This window comes from Spinacia oleracea, chromosome 3 (assembly GCF_020520425.1).
Source record: "Spinacia oleracea cultivar Varoflay chromosome 3, BTI_SOV_V1, whole genome shotgun sequence".
Lineage (NCBI taxonomy): Eukaryota > Viridiplantae > Streptophyta > Magnoliopsida > Caryophyllales > Amaranthaceae > Spinacia > Spinacia oleracea.
This window is the reverse complement of record NC_079489.1, coordinates 127,536,110-127,552,709: the sequence shown is the minus strand read 5'-3', so window position 1 is coordinate 127,552,709 and position 16,600 is coordinate 127,536,110. Positions and strand designations below refer to the sequence as shown.

Sequence of the window (16,600 nt, the reverse complement as noted above, 5' to 3'; positions counted from 1 at the left end):
AATAATAAATCGGACTCCTACCGACAGTCAGGCCATACCGACGGAATTCCAATACACAACGGCCTAAAAAAATAACGGAACCTTACTCCATAATAATCAAGGCAAAACCAATAAAAACACGACACGTACATAAACACACCCCATTAATGATCCGCATAGCCATGGGCCCATCCATGCAGGTTTCCTTTCCTTTACCCACGCGGATTTTTATTTTCCTCAACTTTCTTTTTTAATTAAAAAAATAAATACAAATACAATAATCATCACAAGTCACAACCAAAATTACTTACGGATTTCCTTCGTTCTAATCTCATCGTCTACCTCCTACCTCCACTTTCTCTCCCTTAGGGTTAGGGTTTTCAATCCCACAGAAATCAAATTTCAATGGCGTCAACAAGGAAGATAACACTCAAGAGTTCAGATGGTGAAACTTTTGAGGTCGAAGAAACGGTTGCTTTGGAATCGCAGACGATCAAGCACATGGTTGAAGACGATTGCGCTGATAATGTGATCCCTTTACCGAATGTTAGCAGCAAGATCCTAGCTAAGGTCATTGAGTACTGTAAGAAGCATGTCGATTCTCCTAAACCCTCTGATACCACCGCCACCGCTACCGCTACCGCTACCGCCACCGCCACCGATCGTCAGGTTGATGACGAACTCAAGAGTTGGGATGCTGATTTCGTTAAAGTTGACCAGGCTACCCTCTTCGATCTCATCCTTGTATCTCTCTATCCCTCTTTCTCTCTCTTAATTTAATTGTTTTTTATGTGGATTTTCTTATGTTTTTGTGCTAGTTGTGATGATTATTGTTGTAATTGGGGGTTTGAAATTGGATGTCATTTTTTCTGGGGTTGATGTTGTTGCAGCTGATTATTTTTGGAAATTGAGTTTGAAATAATATCAATTATGTTCTTATAATTGGTAATTCAGGAAGTTTGGGACTGTTGTTTTTTGTTTGAATTTGAAGCTTTGCTTTCATTTTCTGGAACCAGGTGACGTTTTTGAAGTTTCTGTTGATTTATATCGAGTTTGTGACAATTTCTTAATTTTGACTAGGATTTTCTTGTTTGAAATTTATCACTTTTGAGCTTATGGTTTCTGCTTGGATGATTGTCTAATTGTTTATTGAGGTTTATTGAGGCTGAGTCTGATGTGAAATGAAAGTTTGTTGGTCCCATTTACATAGATTGCTTATGAATGTTGTGGTATTTCCAAACTTTTGAAGGTTAAGCCATTGTGTTCGTCATGTCGTTGTGTTAATATCATGGGAGCTTATTTGTCATGTTGCTGTCTTTCACTTGGCTTGCAGCCATTAGAATAATTGTAGAACTTGCAGCCATTAGAATATAGAGGGGTTCAATAACCTATAGTAGTAAGCTTTTGTCAAAGTGGTTTAGGAAGTGAGAACACATTACAATCACCTATTTCCTTTTTTTGCTACTTAAAAATTGTTTGTCCGTGAACCTTTTCTTTGGTTTGAGGCCGGATAAGATTATGTTGTGGTTGTATAATTCTTGGTTTCCAAAGAGGTATTCCTGCGTGGCTCTTGTGCAGAAGTGGTACATACTTGGTATTCTGGAACGTTTTTCATTCACCCTTGGATTCCTTCATCAACTTTCAAGATAGCGTAACGTGTATACTCCCGTATGTATCAGTCATAACTCATAAGTTCATAACAAAGAGTTTAATGGATGGTCTAATTATTTCCTATTTTACTTCCTGCAGTGTTATTTGCTTGAGATTGTATTATGATTTATTCGGTAATTTTTGAAGATTACAGTTGCAATTTGTTGGATAATGTTGTGCAAGACCTTATTTTGTTATATGGTGAAGGGCTGGAAGTGCTCAGGAAAGAATGGTCAAAACAAGTTTTTTCTTGTTTTTTCCCCCCTGATAAGCTAGAATGCTTTCTGTATTTAGTTGACTGAGTTTTGGTCCTTTTTATGATTAATAATGCGTCTTAGGTGCAACAAGATTCTTGGTTGATGTTGTCATTAAAGTATTGAACATACTTTTGTTAATAATGATTACTAATTGATTGATTTTTTTTTTCAAAATTTCAGGCTGCCAACTACCTGAATATTAAGAGCTTGCTGGACTTGACTTGTCAAACTGTTGCCGACATGATCAAGGGAAAGACACCCGAGGAGATCAGAAAGACGTTCAACATCAAGAACGACTTCACCCCGGAGGAAGAGGAGGAGGTTCGCAGGGAGAATCAATGGGCCTTTGAATGATGTTCATGGCACAGAACTGATGCAATCAAACTTATGGGAAAGATGATGTTCATGGGCACAGAAGAGAATCAAATTTATGGGAAGGATGTGTTTGGTTATTCTATGAACATGTCACTGTTTTTATGCATCTTGTAGTTGATATTGTCCAGACTTGATCTCATCTGTATTCTCCTCTCTTTAGAATACAATCTTCAATTATGAGACGAAGATGGATTGTAAATAATAGTAGTCTTTTGGAGGGTGGCTGCTAGTGGGTGCTTGCTTGTTACTGTTGGTATGCCCCATTTTCATACAATCACACCTTCTATCGTGTAATCATTTATGGGATTTGTTGAGTACTTTGCCTTAAAAACATATGTATCTGATTTCTGTGAGACTAAGCTATTACGAGTTCTTGCTGCATTTTAAGTTGCGCCTTAGGGTGTGAACCTGTTTGTTAAGTTGCAACCTTACAGGTACTTGGCCTGACCTTCGGATTGAATGTGACCTATGGCTTGGTTTTGAAAGTTCCATTCCAACTAGATTATTTTTCAATAAATATTCGGTTCATTTATTTATAAAGGTGATTTATCCTATCAAAGTTTTAATCATTATCTACAGTATTATTACTCCTGCATATTTGATAGATGAGAAGTTTAATCTATAGCAAAAATCTTTTCTGAGTTATACTCTACATGTAAATATCATCAGTTAGTCATAATGATAATGGTCAAATCTTCAGATTACAGAAACTGGACCCAAAAAGAAAAAGAACAGCCTTCAAAGATCTTATGTTGCAAACTCAAGAATAAAATGGCAACACTCGAGCCTTAAAAGAACTTGTTGACTGTGATAATGTATTGTTCTTTGATTGTGTTTGAGCCTCGTTTTAGACGAACCATGCAGAATTGCAGACTCTTAATGTTTGATTGTTCAAGGAAACTGATAGGAAGTGTGGTACAGCTTTAAGCAGAACGTTCAACTGTTCAAGGCAACTGATAGACAAAGTGAAGCATCAAATGAGTATAAGAAATGAAAGGTGAACCATTAGTCTGGAAAAGGTTAAGAGAAATACTCTGGTACACTAACACAAAGTTGAGGTCTGAACATGTATAAGAATTTTCGACCTCAAGAAAGCTGCCCCCTCTCATAGGGCGCTCCCGTCATTTCATCCATCCCCTTTCCCTTACATAAAGCCACCAATTTACCCGAGTCCTCGGCAATGACGCCATTAACTGAGCAATTCTTTACCAGATGCTGTGTAAATTTGCGCTACAGACCATCATCAACACCATTTACAGTATCTGAATAATTTGCACCAGTTAGACATCAATATGGAAAATGCAATGATACATCATAAGCAATTAAGCTCTGAGATTATAGTATGACATTCAGCCATGGTCATTGACAGCTCCATCGTGCAAACATCCTCTATCCACCATCTTAGCCATCTCCATTGCATACTCTTTCCCATCTCTTAATCTAAAATTGTGAACAATTTCAATCAAGTCTACAAGACTACAACCATACAGTTTTCCAGCCTCTGTTTTTTTCATCAGTTCTTTCACCTCAGCAGCCTCCTCCCACCTACCACCAGCAGCATAAATATTCAAGAGTAATGCATAACACATTGTATTTTGTGGTTCTATTTCAATTAATGTCTTTGCTACTTGTTCTGCAATAGACGAATCACCCTGGAATCTGCATGAACTAAGCAAACTCGCCCATAAACATGATCCTGATGGCATACCACCAACAGACTCGTTAACTTTCCTAACCGTTTCCACTGCTTCTTTTACCAGCCCTTTACTTGCCAGTAGATTTGCCAAGCACCAATGATGCGCAAAATTAGGTTTTATGTCAAACAAATTTACCATCTGATCAAAATAGAACTTCCCTTTTTCTAACAGCCCTGCACGTGTGCATGCACATAGAACACCGATGTATGTGATTTCATCGGGGAGCACCTGATGTCTTCCACCGACAGGCACATACCCATGACCTTCAGCTTTCCTATCTACCCCAACAAAATACATCATATCTTCAAATAAATGAATTCCATCTTCAGGTTTGCCATAAAGACAATGCCCTAAGACCATTGAATTCCAACACACTATATTCCTTTGAAGTAGGCCATCAAAAATACAACGAGCCACCTCTACCTTTTGGCATTTACTATACATATCAATAAGGGTAGTGTTCATTATCAAGCTCAAATTCCACAGCCTCCTCACAAGAAAACCATGAACAGATGCTCCCTCTTTCCACCTACCAGATCTCGCGCAAGCAGCAAGCACATTAACCATAGTCGTGTCGTTCCCCAATAATCCACATCTAATCATCTGTCTATAAAGTTTCAACACACAGCCAGGGTTGTGCCTTTCTAAGTACCCCGTCATCATAATGTTCCAAGACACAACATTTTTCTCAGGCATTGCATCAAACAACTTGTGTGCAGTGTTCATATCACCAACTTTCACAAAAGCATCAGAGATTGAATTCCAAGACACCAAATCTCTCTCAAGCATAACATCAAACACCTTAAGGGCAAGCTCAATCACCCGACAACTAGCATACATATGAATCAAAGAATTCTGTATTTGCATCACACCATCAAACCCATTCTTAATGAGTTGACCATGGCACACTTCACCTGTTCTACAACTACCCACTTTAGCACAACAACCCAACAACGGAGGAAAAGTATAAGAATTGGGAAAAACCCCAGATTTCAGCATCTCAAAATAAAACTTGACACCATTTGATGGAAATAAACTACCAGAGTAAGCCTTAATCACAGTGTTATAACAAACTATATCTGGAAAATCAATGCTGTTAAAAACCCACAAAGTATCACGCAAATCACCAATTTGGGATGAAAATTTGAGCAACTTACTTCCAAAAAATGGTATTTTTACACGACCAGAAGTTATCAAGATGGCATAAATTTGTTTGATTTTTTTCGTCTTCAACCATTGAGATTTGAGGCAGGTTAAAATTTGATGGGAAAAAGGGAGATTATTAGAGGAAGAAGAAGAGTGATAACGTCGAAATGTAGGGAGAAAGAGACAAGAAATGCCTCTAACTAAAGCTCTTGCCATTCATCTGCAACTGGGTATTGATGGGATTTCACAATCAAATTGGATTCCGCCATTAACGCTCATAGCTTTCTCTCTCCAAAACCATGAGAAATGAGCAACTGGAGGCGCAGTAGACTTACTAAAATTGTTAAGCTTCAGAACGACGTCGTTTAAACCAGCAAAAGGGTTTTATACATTTATTATGAAATTAAATTGGGGGGATTATAAAAAACAGGGGAAACAGAGGAGGAGAGAGAAAACAGGAAGAAAGAAAAAAATGGTGAGGGTGAGCAGAGTGGTGATGAAAAATGTAGGAGAAGGAATCACTAAAACTCTCTCTGAAATTCTTGTTTGCCCATTAACCAAACAGCCCTTAAGGTTTCATCTTTTCTTCTCTCTTCCTCTTCATTCTAGATTTGAATTGCAGTTTTCTTAAACAAATCAATTTTATTCATTTATTTATCAAAATTCTGTTTGATTTCTGGTTTATATTTTCCTGCAGGTACTGTGAGAAGACAGGATCATTGATTAGTGATGAAATTGGGGTTTCTTTTCCGGTGAATTTCACATCTTTTTGCTTCGTTTTTTCTTATAAGAAATTACATGCTGTATATTTGGGGAGTTTCATGGTTTTAGTTGGAGATTTTACAATTATTAAAGGCTCAAGATTTCTTAGCTGAAAGATGAACTAATAGTAAGCCAAATATTCAGTAAATTGTTGAATGAAAAATAACTAATAATCATGTTTTTGGTTTGGGTTTTCTTTGGCGAAGCCCCTTTTTTTGTATGAATTATAGAAGCTTAGGTTATCCTATTGAAATTGAGTATGGTTTCTGAAAGCCTGAAATGTTTAAGAAGCAATAAACAATGCACAATTGCACATTGAGTGATTTACACCTGAATGCCGGATTCAATGTAATGTGATAAACTGATAAATCAAAGGAAATTGATAAGGATTATGTATAATTTGACATGGAATGTCCAAAGTAATGCATTTCAACTAGCAAATTAAGTTTGTGTGCCTGTTCTTTTAACATTATCTCTATGAAACTGGTATGAGAATTGAATCAGTGATGGATCGGCTTTCATACATCCATATTTGTCAAAGGACTATTACTGTGATAAGAAATAGAAATTAAGGTTCTTGAATACATTTTGGACTTGCAATCCACCATATATATTGATTCTTCCTGCACATCATAGCACCAGTTTTGTAAGATAATGGCACAGGGGTAGGTACTTCACGTACTTGTAGCCGAGTTCAGTAACGTTGGTGCAATATGCTAGCAACCGCAATAGAATGAATTGAGTAAATTTTCTGAAATCGAGCTTTGTCTACGCTCTACAGTCTACACTAATGGTCTCTAGAAATATGTTTGATCCTTCTGCCCTTCCCTTCAATACTCACAATACAGCCTCACACTGGACATTCCAAATTAAAACCGAACACCATGTTAAAGGTTATATTCAATCTTTATCTTTATGTTCATGTTAGGATTCATGAACACATCAGTGGGTCATATGAATCATAAGTCATATCTTGTTAGTCTAATAGTCTTAGGCTCCCCTAAACGATTTTCATGGAAAACAATTTTCCCCTTTCAATCATTTTACGTTGTTTGGTAAAAAATTCATAACTCCCTCAAAGGTGCCAAAACATTTTCCATTTGAAAGGGAGGGAAACCACTTTTCCACCTTTCCTCTTTACCTCCCTCTCCACCATCTTCTCTAATTTTCTTTTAAGAAAGCAAACAAAGGAAAACATTGCGTTTTCCCCTGGAAAATCATTTTGCATTGGAAATGTTTTACACCAAAACCAAACCAAACAGAGCCTTAGTGTCAACAAGAGTTGAAACATTGCCACGGCTCAAAGGTTGCATATATTAGATGCTTCTCGATCTTATTTCAGTCTTGATTGACTGCTTACTATTGTTTGTTACAATAGATAACTGTTCTGCTTTCTTGTTCTTGCTGTTTGGGGGTTCACAAAATAAGTTCTCCACCTAATGTGTCTCTGATGTTTGTTACATAACAGATAGTTGATGGGATACCTCGCTTGGTTCCAAAGGATGGGAAGATACTTGAAGATGAAGAATTATCCAAATCAGGTAGCTAAAATGGAAGTGAAAGATTGAGATGTTTTGTACGGACTACTTTTCTACTTCGTATTATGCAGGAAAATCCACGGAATTTTACTTGTATGTTTCTTGGTATTTCCCTGAGATCACTGCTACGAGTCACATGTAACATTAGCTCGGTGTTTTAGGACTAGGTGATCAATAATTTCATATAATCATCTTCTTTCATCTACATCCCATTTGTACTACACGTATACTATAAAATACTACACGTTTGAAGATTTTACAAATTTCTGTTACTATTCGACATGGATAATTGGATGAAATTGGAGTAGACTGCAAAAGCTGCATATTTTGATTTCACGGTATACCTGATGGGTAACGCTTACAGATGCGCAGTCCGTACACGCTACACAATATTGTTTTGTGAGCGATGCGAATGCTATTCTTGCTGCTTAGTCAGGATTTGTTAGTAAATAACTAGTCACCATTCTTATCATTTAATTTCATGCAAAACTTAAACCATGAATCTGTACGTCTGTCTTAGCAGTTATGGGTTGGCAAATTTAATCCATAAAAGTAAGAAAAAATATTGGAAAGGATAGATACTAACATTAGTACACGCATTTTTAATCTCTTAAATTTATCTTTTCCAGATTTTTGTATGAGGGGGATGCCATCTAAACTTTAATTTACTGGGTAAACTTCATAAACATCTCAAATTTAAGGATCCTTCACCTGTTTTTATGCGCACGAGTGCAGACTTAATCTTACCCAGAACTCCAGAAGTCCAGAACTGTTGATTTCAGCAACTTCTTGGTAAGGTTTTAGAAACCCTTTTATTTATTTTATCTTCTTCCTTTCATCTTAATTTCGTAGAATTTTAGGATTAATAATGGGACTATATGACGAGCAAGGCTTGCTTTCATATTAAGAAGTACTTCTAGAACTTTACCTGATTTGGTATGACTTTTCTAGTTTCTAGTCTGGTCTGATTTTTCATGGTCTGAATTTCTGATTTGGTCCGATCTAAATGTTTTATGTAAGTATTTTTTCCTTTTTTTGGAAATTGAACCCGGGTGAAAGCCCGATATCCTATCTGTCATCCGATACTCCTTTTTTTTAGCTTCCTGGCTACTATTAAATTTGCTCGACAAACACTATATGGTGGAGCCAATGATATTGTTGATTGCCCAAGGGTTGTTGGGTCTGTCCAAATATAGCTATATTGTTCGTACGACATAATTTAAAATTAGTAGAGTAAATTAACAAACTAATACAAAGACCAGAATTATATTATATTATATTAAATTAAATTAAAACTCACTTGAATCTTGACTCTTGAGTTTAGGTACAACCAATTTGACCCAACCTCTCATTTACTTACAAATCAAGCAAAAAGGCCTACACAAGGTGCACTTGTTATTAACTCCACATACTAGTCTATAACAGATAATTATTATGCCGAAGAACATTATGTGCTTCATCTTCAACTTCATCGGCCTAAGAAAGGTGATCAAAGAAGCAAAGAATCCAAGTTTCACGAATGAGGATGATTGTTGTGTGTGTTTATCAAGTCTAAACAAGGAAGGAGAAGACGTGGCAATTCTTCCTTGCCTTCACCATTTCCATTCCAAATGTGTCAATAAGTGGTTCAGTGCACGCCGGAAAACATGTCCGATTTGCCGGTTTCTCGTGGAAGAGGAGAAGAAGGAAGAAAATAGGGAAATGATGATTTGGTATTCTTCTTTCCATGTTACTGGATTGTCTGGCATTTTCTAAGTTTTTTTTTTTTTTAGTGATTGGAAAATAATTTTAGTTAGATGTACGTACCATATGCACTATTCTTATTTTGTTTCTTAAGAGTATGTACTGACTCTTGAGAGAATATATAACAATCTCAATTAAATCTCCACCAATGTCCGAAACAAGCGCAATTTAGAAGTTGGACCATGGTGCACCTTAAGAACATAAGTATATAATTAAAAGAACATATGGTTACGTAAAAAGAACAATGACATATATTTTTTTATATTTTTAATAAATTGTGATTTTTTATAACAAAAAAGTAAAATATTATATCGCATGTTCTTTTTCCGTAGTGTCATGTTCTTTTGTTTATGCACATGTGTTCTTTTGGTGCACATGGTGCACCATGCTCACTGTACACCATGATCCATACTCCACGGATTGCGAAACAAGTGTTTTTAGTATTCCAATTTACGTGTTTAATTACAACGTTTTCTAAATAGAGAATTTCTTCTGGTGGGCTACAAATACAATTAACAAACAAAAAAAAGCAAAGTTTGGAGGTGGGTGAAATAAGAAGTATCATTTGTATAATTGTATGTACTACTAGAAACATACGGAGTATATACTACACTAATTACAGTTTAGATTTTCAAACCATTCTCTGTCAGCAGTACTAAATTTCAGTATTAAGTATCCTCTAGTATTGTCTATGCTCGCAACCTTCTGCTGCCCTAAAGAATCGTTCCTGGCTTTTGGATAGCAATTTTAAAATCTCTTTAAAGATAACAAGCTTTTGAGCTCGTTCAATGAACGGACAATTACATAGTGGTTGTTAAGCCGTCTTTTAAAGTGCTAATTTTATTGAGGGCTTGCGTTTGTAGTGAGAATAGATGATTAATATAGAGGTGAAAGTTGAAAAAAAAATAGATGGTGAATTAATTTGAGTGTTACAGAGGGAGATGGAGTGACCTAGTGGAAGCGATTGAATGAATATATGAATTAAATTGTGAATTGATGTTTAATGAGGAAGATGAAGTGAAATAGGTGTTGAAGCTGTAAAATATTCCGTATTACAAACAACAAAATGAAAATTTGGAAAAAAAAACTAATTTATGGATGAAAGATATATGAGGGGTGACATGTGTCAACTAATCATATATGGTAGGGTGATACCTGTCAACTAATTATATATGGTAGGGTGACACGTGTCAACTAATCATATATGGTTACTCCGTACTTTACATAGTTACATTTAGAGATGGCCATTGGCTCGAGTTTGACCCAATCCACCCTGACACAACCCATAGTGGGTCACGTAGGTCGGACTCACTTATGATCCATGACACAAACCGTGCAACCCAGGTATTTTTTTTGATGTGTCATGGGTCCAATTTTTTCAACCCACCACATCGGACCCGACACAACCCACCAAGGCACACCCGACCAACCCAACCCACCAAACCCATCATAATTTAAACAATTTTGTATGTTTAAAATGCTAATAAATTCTAAATGTATTGTGTAAAGAAACATTAATTAACCACATATATGTGAGTATGTGAATAACATAAAAATTAATTAATCATACAAATTTTGTAACTCTAAACGCTTAAGTAATCGTCCAAACTCACCTGACCCACACAACCCATTCGACCTACACAAGCCATCGAACCCACCCGACCCACACAACCCACGCAACCCAGGACCCATCATGTACTGTATCCATTATCTCCGACACAACCCACGACTCGACCCACCCTAGTTTAATTGAGCCGGGTCATGTTCAAGTATCTCCGACTCACGACCCATGACCCACCAAACCCATCTAACCTGCCACGTACGTTGGCCATCTCCAGTTACATTGTTGGCTTCTCTGCATGAAGTAAACCTCAATTCGAGCTCCAAGCTGAAGCTAAAATACAGAGTTTTGCCCTAAAACTTAGGGTAGAAAAACAAAAATACAAAAATTCCGATGCCGGGAATCGAACCCACGAACCCAACCCACCAAACCCATCATAATTTAAACAATTTTGTACGTTTAAAATGCTAATAAATTCTAAATGTATTGTGTAAAAAAACATTAACCACAATGTGAGTATGTGAATAACATAAAAATTAATTAATCATACAAATTTTGTAACTCTAAACGCTTAAGTAATCGTCCAAACTCACCTGACCCCCACAACCCATTCAACCTACACAAGCCATCGAACCCACCCAACCCACGCAACCCAGGACCCATCATGTACTGTATCCATTATCTCCGACACAACCCACGACTCGACCCACCCTAGTTTAATTGAGCCGAGTCATGTTCAAGTATCTCCGACTCACGACCCATGACCCACCAAACCCATCTAACCTGCCACGTTGGCCATCTCCGGTTACATCGTTGGCTTCTCTGCATGAAGTAAACCTCAATTCGAGCTCCAAGCTGAAGCTAAAATACAGAGTTTTGCCCTAAAACTTAGGGTAGAAAAACAAAATACAAAAATTCCGATGCCGGGAATCGAACCCGGGTCCCCTGGGTGAAAGCCAGATATCCTAACCGCTGGACGACATCGGATGCTTGTTCAATTAATTACCGTAACACAATATATAACTAGTTTACCCTGTACTCTATAGACACAAGTACACAACTACACAAGGCATTTAATCGGTCTAACATTTCTAAAATGGAGATTGGGCCCTGTATATATATAATATGAATAATTGTTTGGAAAAAAGACTAGCCGTTCAAATATGAAATACTAGTCTTATATGCACGCAATGCGTTCGGGATTATATAAAAACTTAAAATTGAATAAAAAATAAGACAAATAATACGCAAAAAAGAGATGTTTAAGGAGGTCATTAAAAGAAAAATTAGATATCATCTCTATTTAAGAACATCTAATTAGTATGGAGTAAAACATTGTTCTACTTATGTGATGCCCCAACATTTTATATACTACATAACAATAAAGGAAATATTTTTTTTTATAAATATTTATCCCAATATAGTTTATCTTAAAAAATATTTATTGATTATTGTTGTTTCTAGAATTCAAGTGGGATAATAATAATAATAATAATAATAATAATAATAATAATAATAATAATAATAATAACAATAATAATTAATTAATTAATTAATAAAAAAAATATATAGGGTAAAAGAAAGAAGTAGGAAGTCTGACTTCCTTCTTCACCGACCTCCCCACCTTTATTTCATCTCATTTTTTGTTCTTCACTCATATCTCTCAACATCAAATTTTCTTTCCCCTCCCCGAAAATCACCAACCAAACCACCACCTCTCCTCCTCGTTCCTTTGCGTCGCCGGCCACCACATCTCCTCCTCGTTCCTTTGTGTCGCCGGCCACCATTCTTGTTAGGAGTGTGATTTAGCATGCCAAAGCTTCACTTGAAGGCTTCATGCAATGTTCCTTCTCCGGAAAATTGGTGATTGGGCCCTGTATATATATAATAATAATAATAATAATAACAATAATAATTAATTAATTAATTAATAAAAAAATATATATATAGAGTAAAAGAAAGAAGTAGGAAGTCTGACTTCCTTCTTCACCGACCTCCCCACCTTTATTTCATCTCATTTTTTGTTCTTCACTCATATGTCTCAACATCAAATTTTCTTTCCCCTCCCCGAAAATCACCAACCAAACCACCACCTCTCCTCCTCGTTCCTTTGCGTCGCCGGCCACCACCTCTCCTCCTCGTTCCTTTGTGTCGCCGGCCACCACTCTTGTTAGGAGTGTGATTTAGCATGCCAAAGCTTCACTTGAAGGCTTCATGCAATGTTCCTTCTCCGGAAAATCGAGGATCCTCATAATATATGAGGAACTCTCTTAGGAACTCGCTTAGGATCTCACTGAGATCTCGCTGAGGATCTTTGTTGAGGATCTTCGTTGAGGATCTCCGGTTTCAACTTTTGCAAATTGATTGATTCTTCATAGTAGCTCCTTATATTGCTTGTGTTGCTTGTATTTGTTCCACATGCTTAGTTTGTCCAACTCATGCACTCTCTAACTTAGCACTGTCCTTCAAAGGATCTCGGGTCATTACAATAACATACTTAAACAATAATCAGAAATTTTGTGTTGTCATCATCAAAACTTAGGATCAACAAAGTCTAATCTAATCAAGTCATACTCTTGTTTTTCCCCCAAAATAGTACTCCAATGCCATCATTTTAGGGAACATGAAACTTCCTAATTTTCAAATAACTTCATAAGGGCAACTCCAGTGGTTGTAGTTAGGAACTTGCTTGCAATTTTTAGAAATTCTAATCTACTAACTGACCATTGGAGTTGAAATGATAAATTAGTTTGGTCAAGCCAATGATAAATTCTAATTTGTTGTGCGCGGGCAAGGGGACGAGAGAGCAAGAGAAGGCCGGGTGAGAGTGCAAGAGAGGAGGGAGAAAATTAATGAGGGAAGTGGGGATCAATTAATGAAGTGGGTATATTTATAGGCTTCCCCAACCCCTGATGGATTAGGCTTAGGAATTAAATATTGGACTTTGCAAATTAGATGGGTGGGTTTGAATTGGAAATTGAGATTAGAAATTTCAGTTGGGCTCAACTGGTGGAACGAATTGAGCTTATAATTAATTCAAACCATTTAAAAATCGAACCCAATAAATTCCCGACTTCGAATAATAATTTCGTTTCGTAATTAATTAAAATTATAAATATTTTAATTAAATAAAAATACATTTAAATAATATTTAAATGCGATTTAAATTCTAAAAATCATAAAAGTACTTTATAAATATAATAAAATATATTTTTAAATACCGAAAAACACGAGGTATTACATATGGACCTAAAATCAGACATGACCTCCGGAGAGTCCACTTTTGGAATCAAATTAGTACTAAATACAACCAATTTAGGGAACAGGACGCTTCCCAATTTTCAAAGAACTTCATAATCATCTTAACAATATGCAAACATAAACTTTTACTAATTAAAAATAATAATTAAAAAAATATAATTACACTTGTACCCCTTTAAATTAATTAGCTTCCTACCCTTAGCTAGCAGTGGGGTGTTCATACGAAAACTAAAACGAAACCGAAAAACCGGACTAAACGCTAAGTAACCTTAAGTATCGGAATAAGATAAACAATTCAGTTACCGAACCGAGAAAAATAACAGTGGAGTACAATGTGCCTGAAATCAATATCAACAAATTAGACATTACATCAACATCAGCTAGCCGGCGTACTCCAATAAATAATGGGGTTTTCTGTTGCCTTTTTTCTCAAAATGGAGCTGTAGTTGTTCGAAGGAGACCTCCCTTTCTGTCAAGCTAAGCAGTGAAAAGATAAATAAAATAAATTTCCAAAACTAAAATAGCGGTGTAATGTAACATACAAAGTAGGGAGTATTGTATCATTTTATCAAAGATTACCATTTACTAACGATTACAAAGATCTGTTTTTTTTTTTTTTTTGTTTCTTTTCCTTTGGATTGTTTGATTGTTTCCCATTTTCAAGTTGTTTTCATTTTATTTATATTGTTGACTTTTTTCTTAATGTTTTTTGGGTTCTTGAGAATTTGATTTTTAGGGTTTTAATAATCGGGAAGGTGATCTGAATTCTTATGAGTTTAGGGCTTCAATAATTGGGAAGGTGATCTGATTCAGATGAGTTTAGGGTTTGCAATCAACTTATTGAAACAATTCATGCGCGAATTAAGAATGTTGTTATACTTAGAAGTTAGAAAGATGCGCCATCAAAAATCGCTGCTTGCAAAAGTTAGACAAGGTGGAATAAGAGTTGCGATTTAGTAAGCAAAATAGTAATTGTTTTTATTCCGAAAGTTATATTTTCTCTAAATATGTGATATACATCTTTTATCATTATACTACCTCCATTTCAAAACGATCTTTACATTTCCCGTTTATTTCATTTCTTAATATTTTTTACATTGTATTTTGTACTATAATTTGACATGATAGTGTATCATCTTACGGTCTTAACCCACAAAATCTACATTTCTACTAACTTTATTCATATTATTTTACATTATCTATGTCATGTTTTCTATATTTTACTATATTCACCCACCTTTTACTTATTTTATCATACATCCACCCCCCCCCCCACTTCTCCCTTCACTGTCTAGGGTTTATGGCCAATTTTCTTCGGATATTTGGTTATTTTCGACCCTTTTTCTTTCAATTCTGCTTTGATTTTTACGTTAGTAAGTACCTCTATGATGAGTTTGATTCTAGCTAAGTTTTGTGTGTTTAGTTTAGTTTAGGTTGTTTCTTTAGTAACGATTTGTGCGGGATCGAAAAGAAGGTCAATCTCTTGACTACAATCAGACGGAAATCATGTTTATCACGGCTACAACAGATCGATAGACCCCCTCGTCGAAATAGGACGTGAATTACAACGTAAAAGAGGGTATACAGAATGTTCGATATACTACGATTGTAGATAGGTGAAATGAAGTTTTTATTTGATTCGATTGTTTATGTATTTGTTACATTCAAATCTATATATTATGTAGACGTCGTATGACTTATTATCAATGAATCAGTTTGATTATCAAAAAATAAAAAAATCTTAATATTTATGCAAAAGGCAAATGTAAACATCAAGAGCAACTTCAATAGTTGTAGCTATGGACTTGCTTATAATTTTTAAAAATTTCAAGCAAATTTAAAAATTGAGTATTTTCAATTGTAGCTTGACCATTGGAGTTGAAATAATAAATTAGTTTGGCCAAAAAAATTAGCTTGGAAGCCAATGAATCAAATATTAAATAATATTAAATTTAAAATATTAGTTGATAAATATGACTAAATCAAATATCAAGCTAGTACGTCGCTAACTATTGGGGTACTAACTAGTTAGATAAAATAATAGCTTAAATATTATGTAGCATGACAAACTAATCTAACATTTAGCTTACGATTGAAAATACTCTTATGAAGCTGAGTTACTGAGTTAGTACAACCGGGTGTACCTAATAATTTATGGAGTTAGTAGATGACATATGACTAATTATTAATTATTAATTATTAATTATTAATTATTAATAATATTACTCCGTATTATTTTTCGCCTGTAAAAAAAAATGTGCTAATAACATTCTTCATTACCTGTAGGTGTGGCTTCTTCCTGTTTTCATTGTCATCTTTCAAACGTTTATTCTTAGCTTTTAAATCCTCAACTATTAACTCTAACTCTTCAATGTACGCCTTTTTTCGAGCCCTAGAACGATTCGCACTTTCCCTGCAGTTAATCAAACGTTTGGTCTTTCGATCTACAGCGGCAACGGGTCTGATTTGCGGAGGTTGAGGGTGCGTCGGTGGTGGTGGTGGTGGTGGTGGTGGTAGAACAGAAAAGTCTTGGAAGAAGAAACCATTGAAAGGGGGGCTTGGTGTTGGCGGCTGGACGTGGTGGATTTGGGTGTTGGAGAGTGGATTAATATGATCCCAAATCTCCTCCAT

The 16,600-nt window shown here is 35.7% G+C and overlaps 4 protein-coding genes and 1 non-coding gene across 5 annotated transcripts; 2 read left to right on the top strand and 3 right to left on the bottom strand.

Annotated features, from left to right (window-relative positions):
* The first annotated feature begins 263 nt into the window (after positions 1–263).
* On the top strand, positions 264–2,642 carry LOC110803585 (SKP1-like protein 1B). The gene is made up of 2 exons (XM_022009114.2): positions 264–723; positions 2,067–2,642. The coding sequence occupies exons 1-2, from the start codon at positions 385–387 to the stop codon at positions 2,238–2,240; spliced, it is 513 nt and encodes a 170-aa protein (XP_021864806.1). The 5' UTR covers positions 264–384; the 3' UTR covers positions 2,241–2,642.
* A 597-nt stretch (positions 2,643–3,239) lies between these two features.
* Positions 3,240–5,454, bottom strand: LOC110803588 (pentatricopeptide repeat-containing protein At3g51320). Its single transcript, XM_022009116.2, has one exon. The coding sequence runs from the start codon at positions 5,318–5,320 to the stop codon at positions 3,611–3,613; it is 1,710 nt and encodes a 569-aa protein (XP_021864808.1). The 5' UTR covers positions 5,321–5,454; the 3' UTR covers positions 3,240–3,610.
* Positions 5,455–5,510: 56 nt separating this feature from the next.
* On the top strand, positions 5,511–7,676 carry LOC110803589 (uncharacterized). Its single transcript, XM_022009117.2, has 3 exons — positions 5,511–5,677; positions 5,802–5,856; positions 7,335–7,676. Exons 1-3 carry the CDS (start codon positions 5,577–5,579, stop codon positions 7,413–7,415), a joined length of 237 nt encoding a protein of 78 aa, XP_021864809.2. The 5' UTR covers positions 5,511–5,576; the 3' UTR covers positions 7,416–7,676.
* A 3,947-nt stretch (positions 7,677–11,623) lies between these two features.
* On the bottom strand, positions 11,624–11,695 carry TRNAE-UUC (transfer RNA glutamic acid (anticodon UUC)). The gene has a single exon. It is a non-coding gene; the product is annotated as a tRNA-Glu (tRNA).
* A 2,573-nt stretch (positions 11,696–14,268) lies between these two features.
* On the bottom strand, positions 14,269–16,600 carry LOC110803594 (bZIP transcription factor 27). Its single transcript, XM_056839623.1, has 2 exons — positions 16,250–16,600; positions 14,269–14,307 (listed from the first exon to the last, which is right to left on the bottom strand). The coding sequence occupies exons 1-2, from the start codon at positions 16,598–16,600 to the stop codon at positions 14,269–14,271; spliced, it is 390 nt and encodes a 129-aa protein (XP_056695601.1).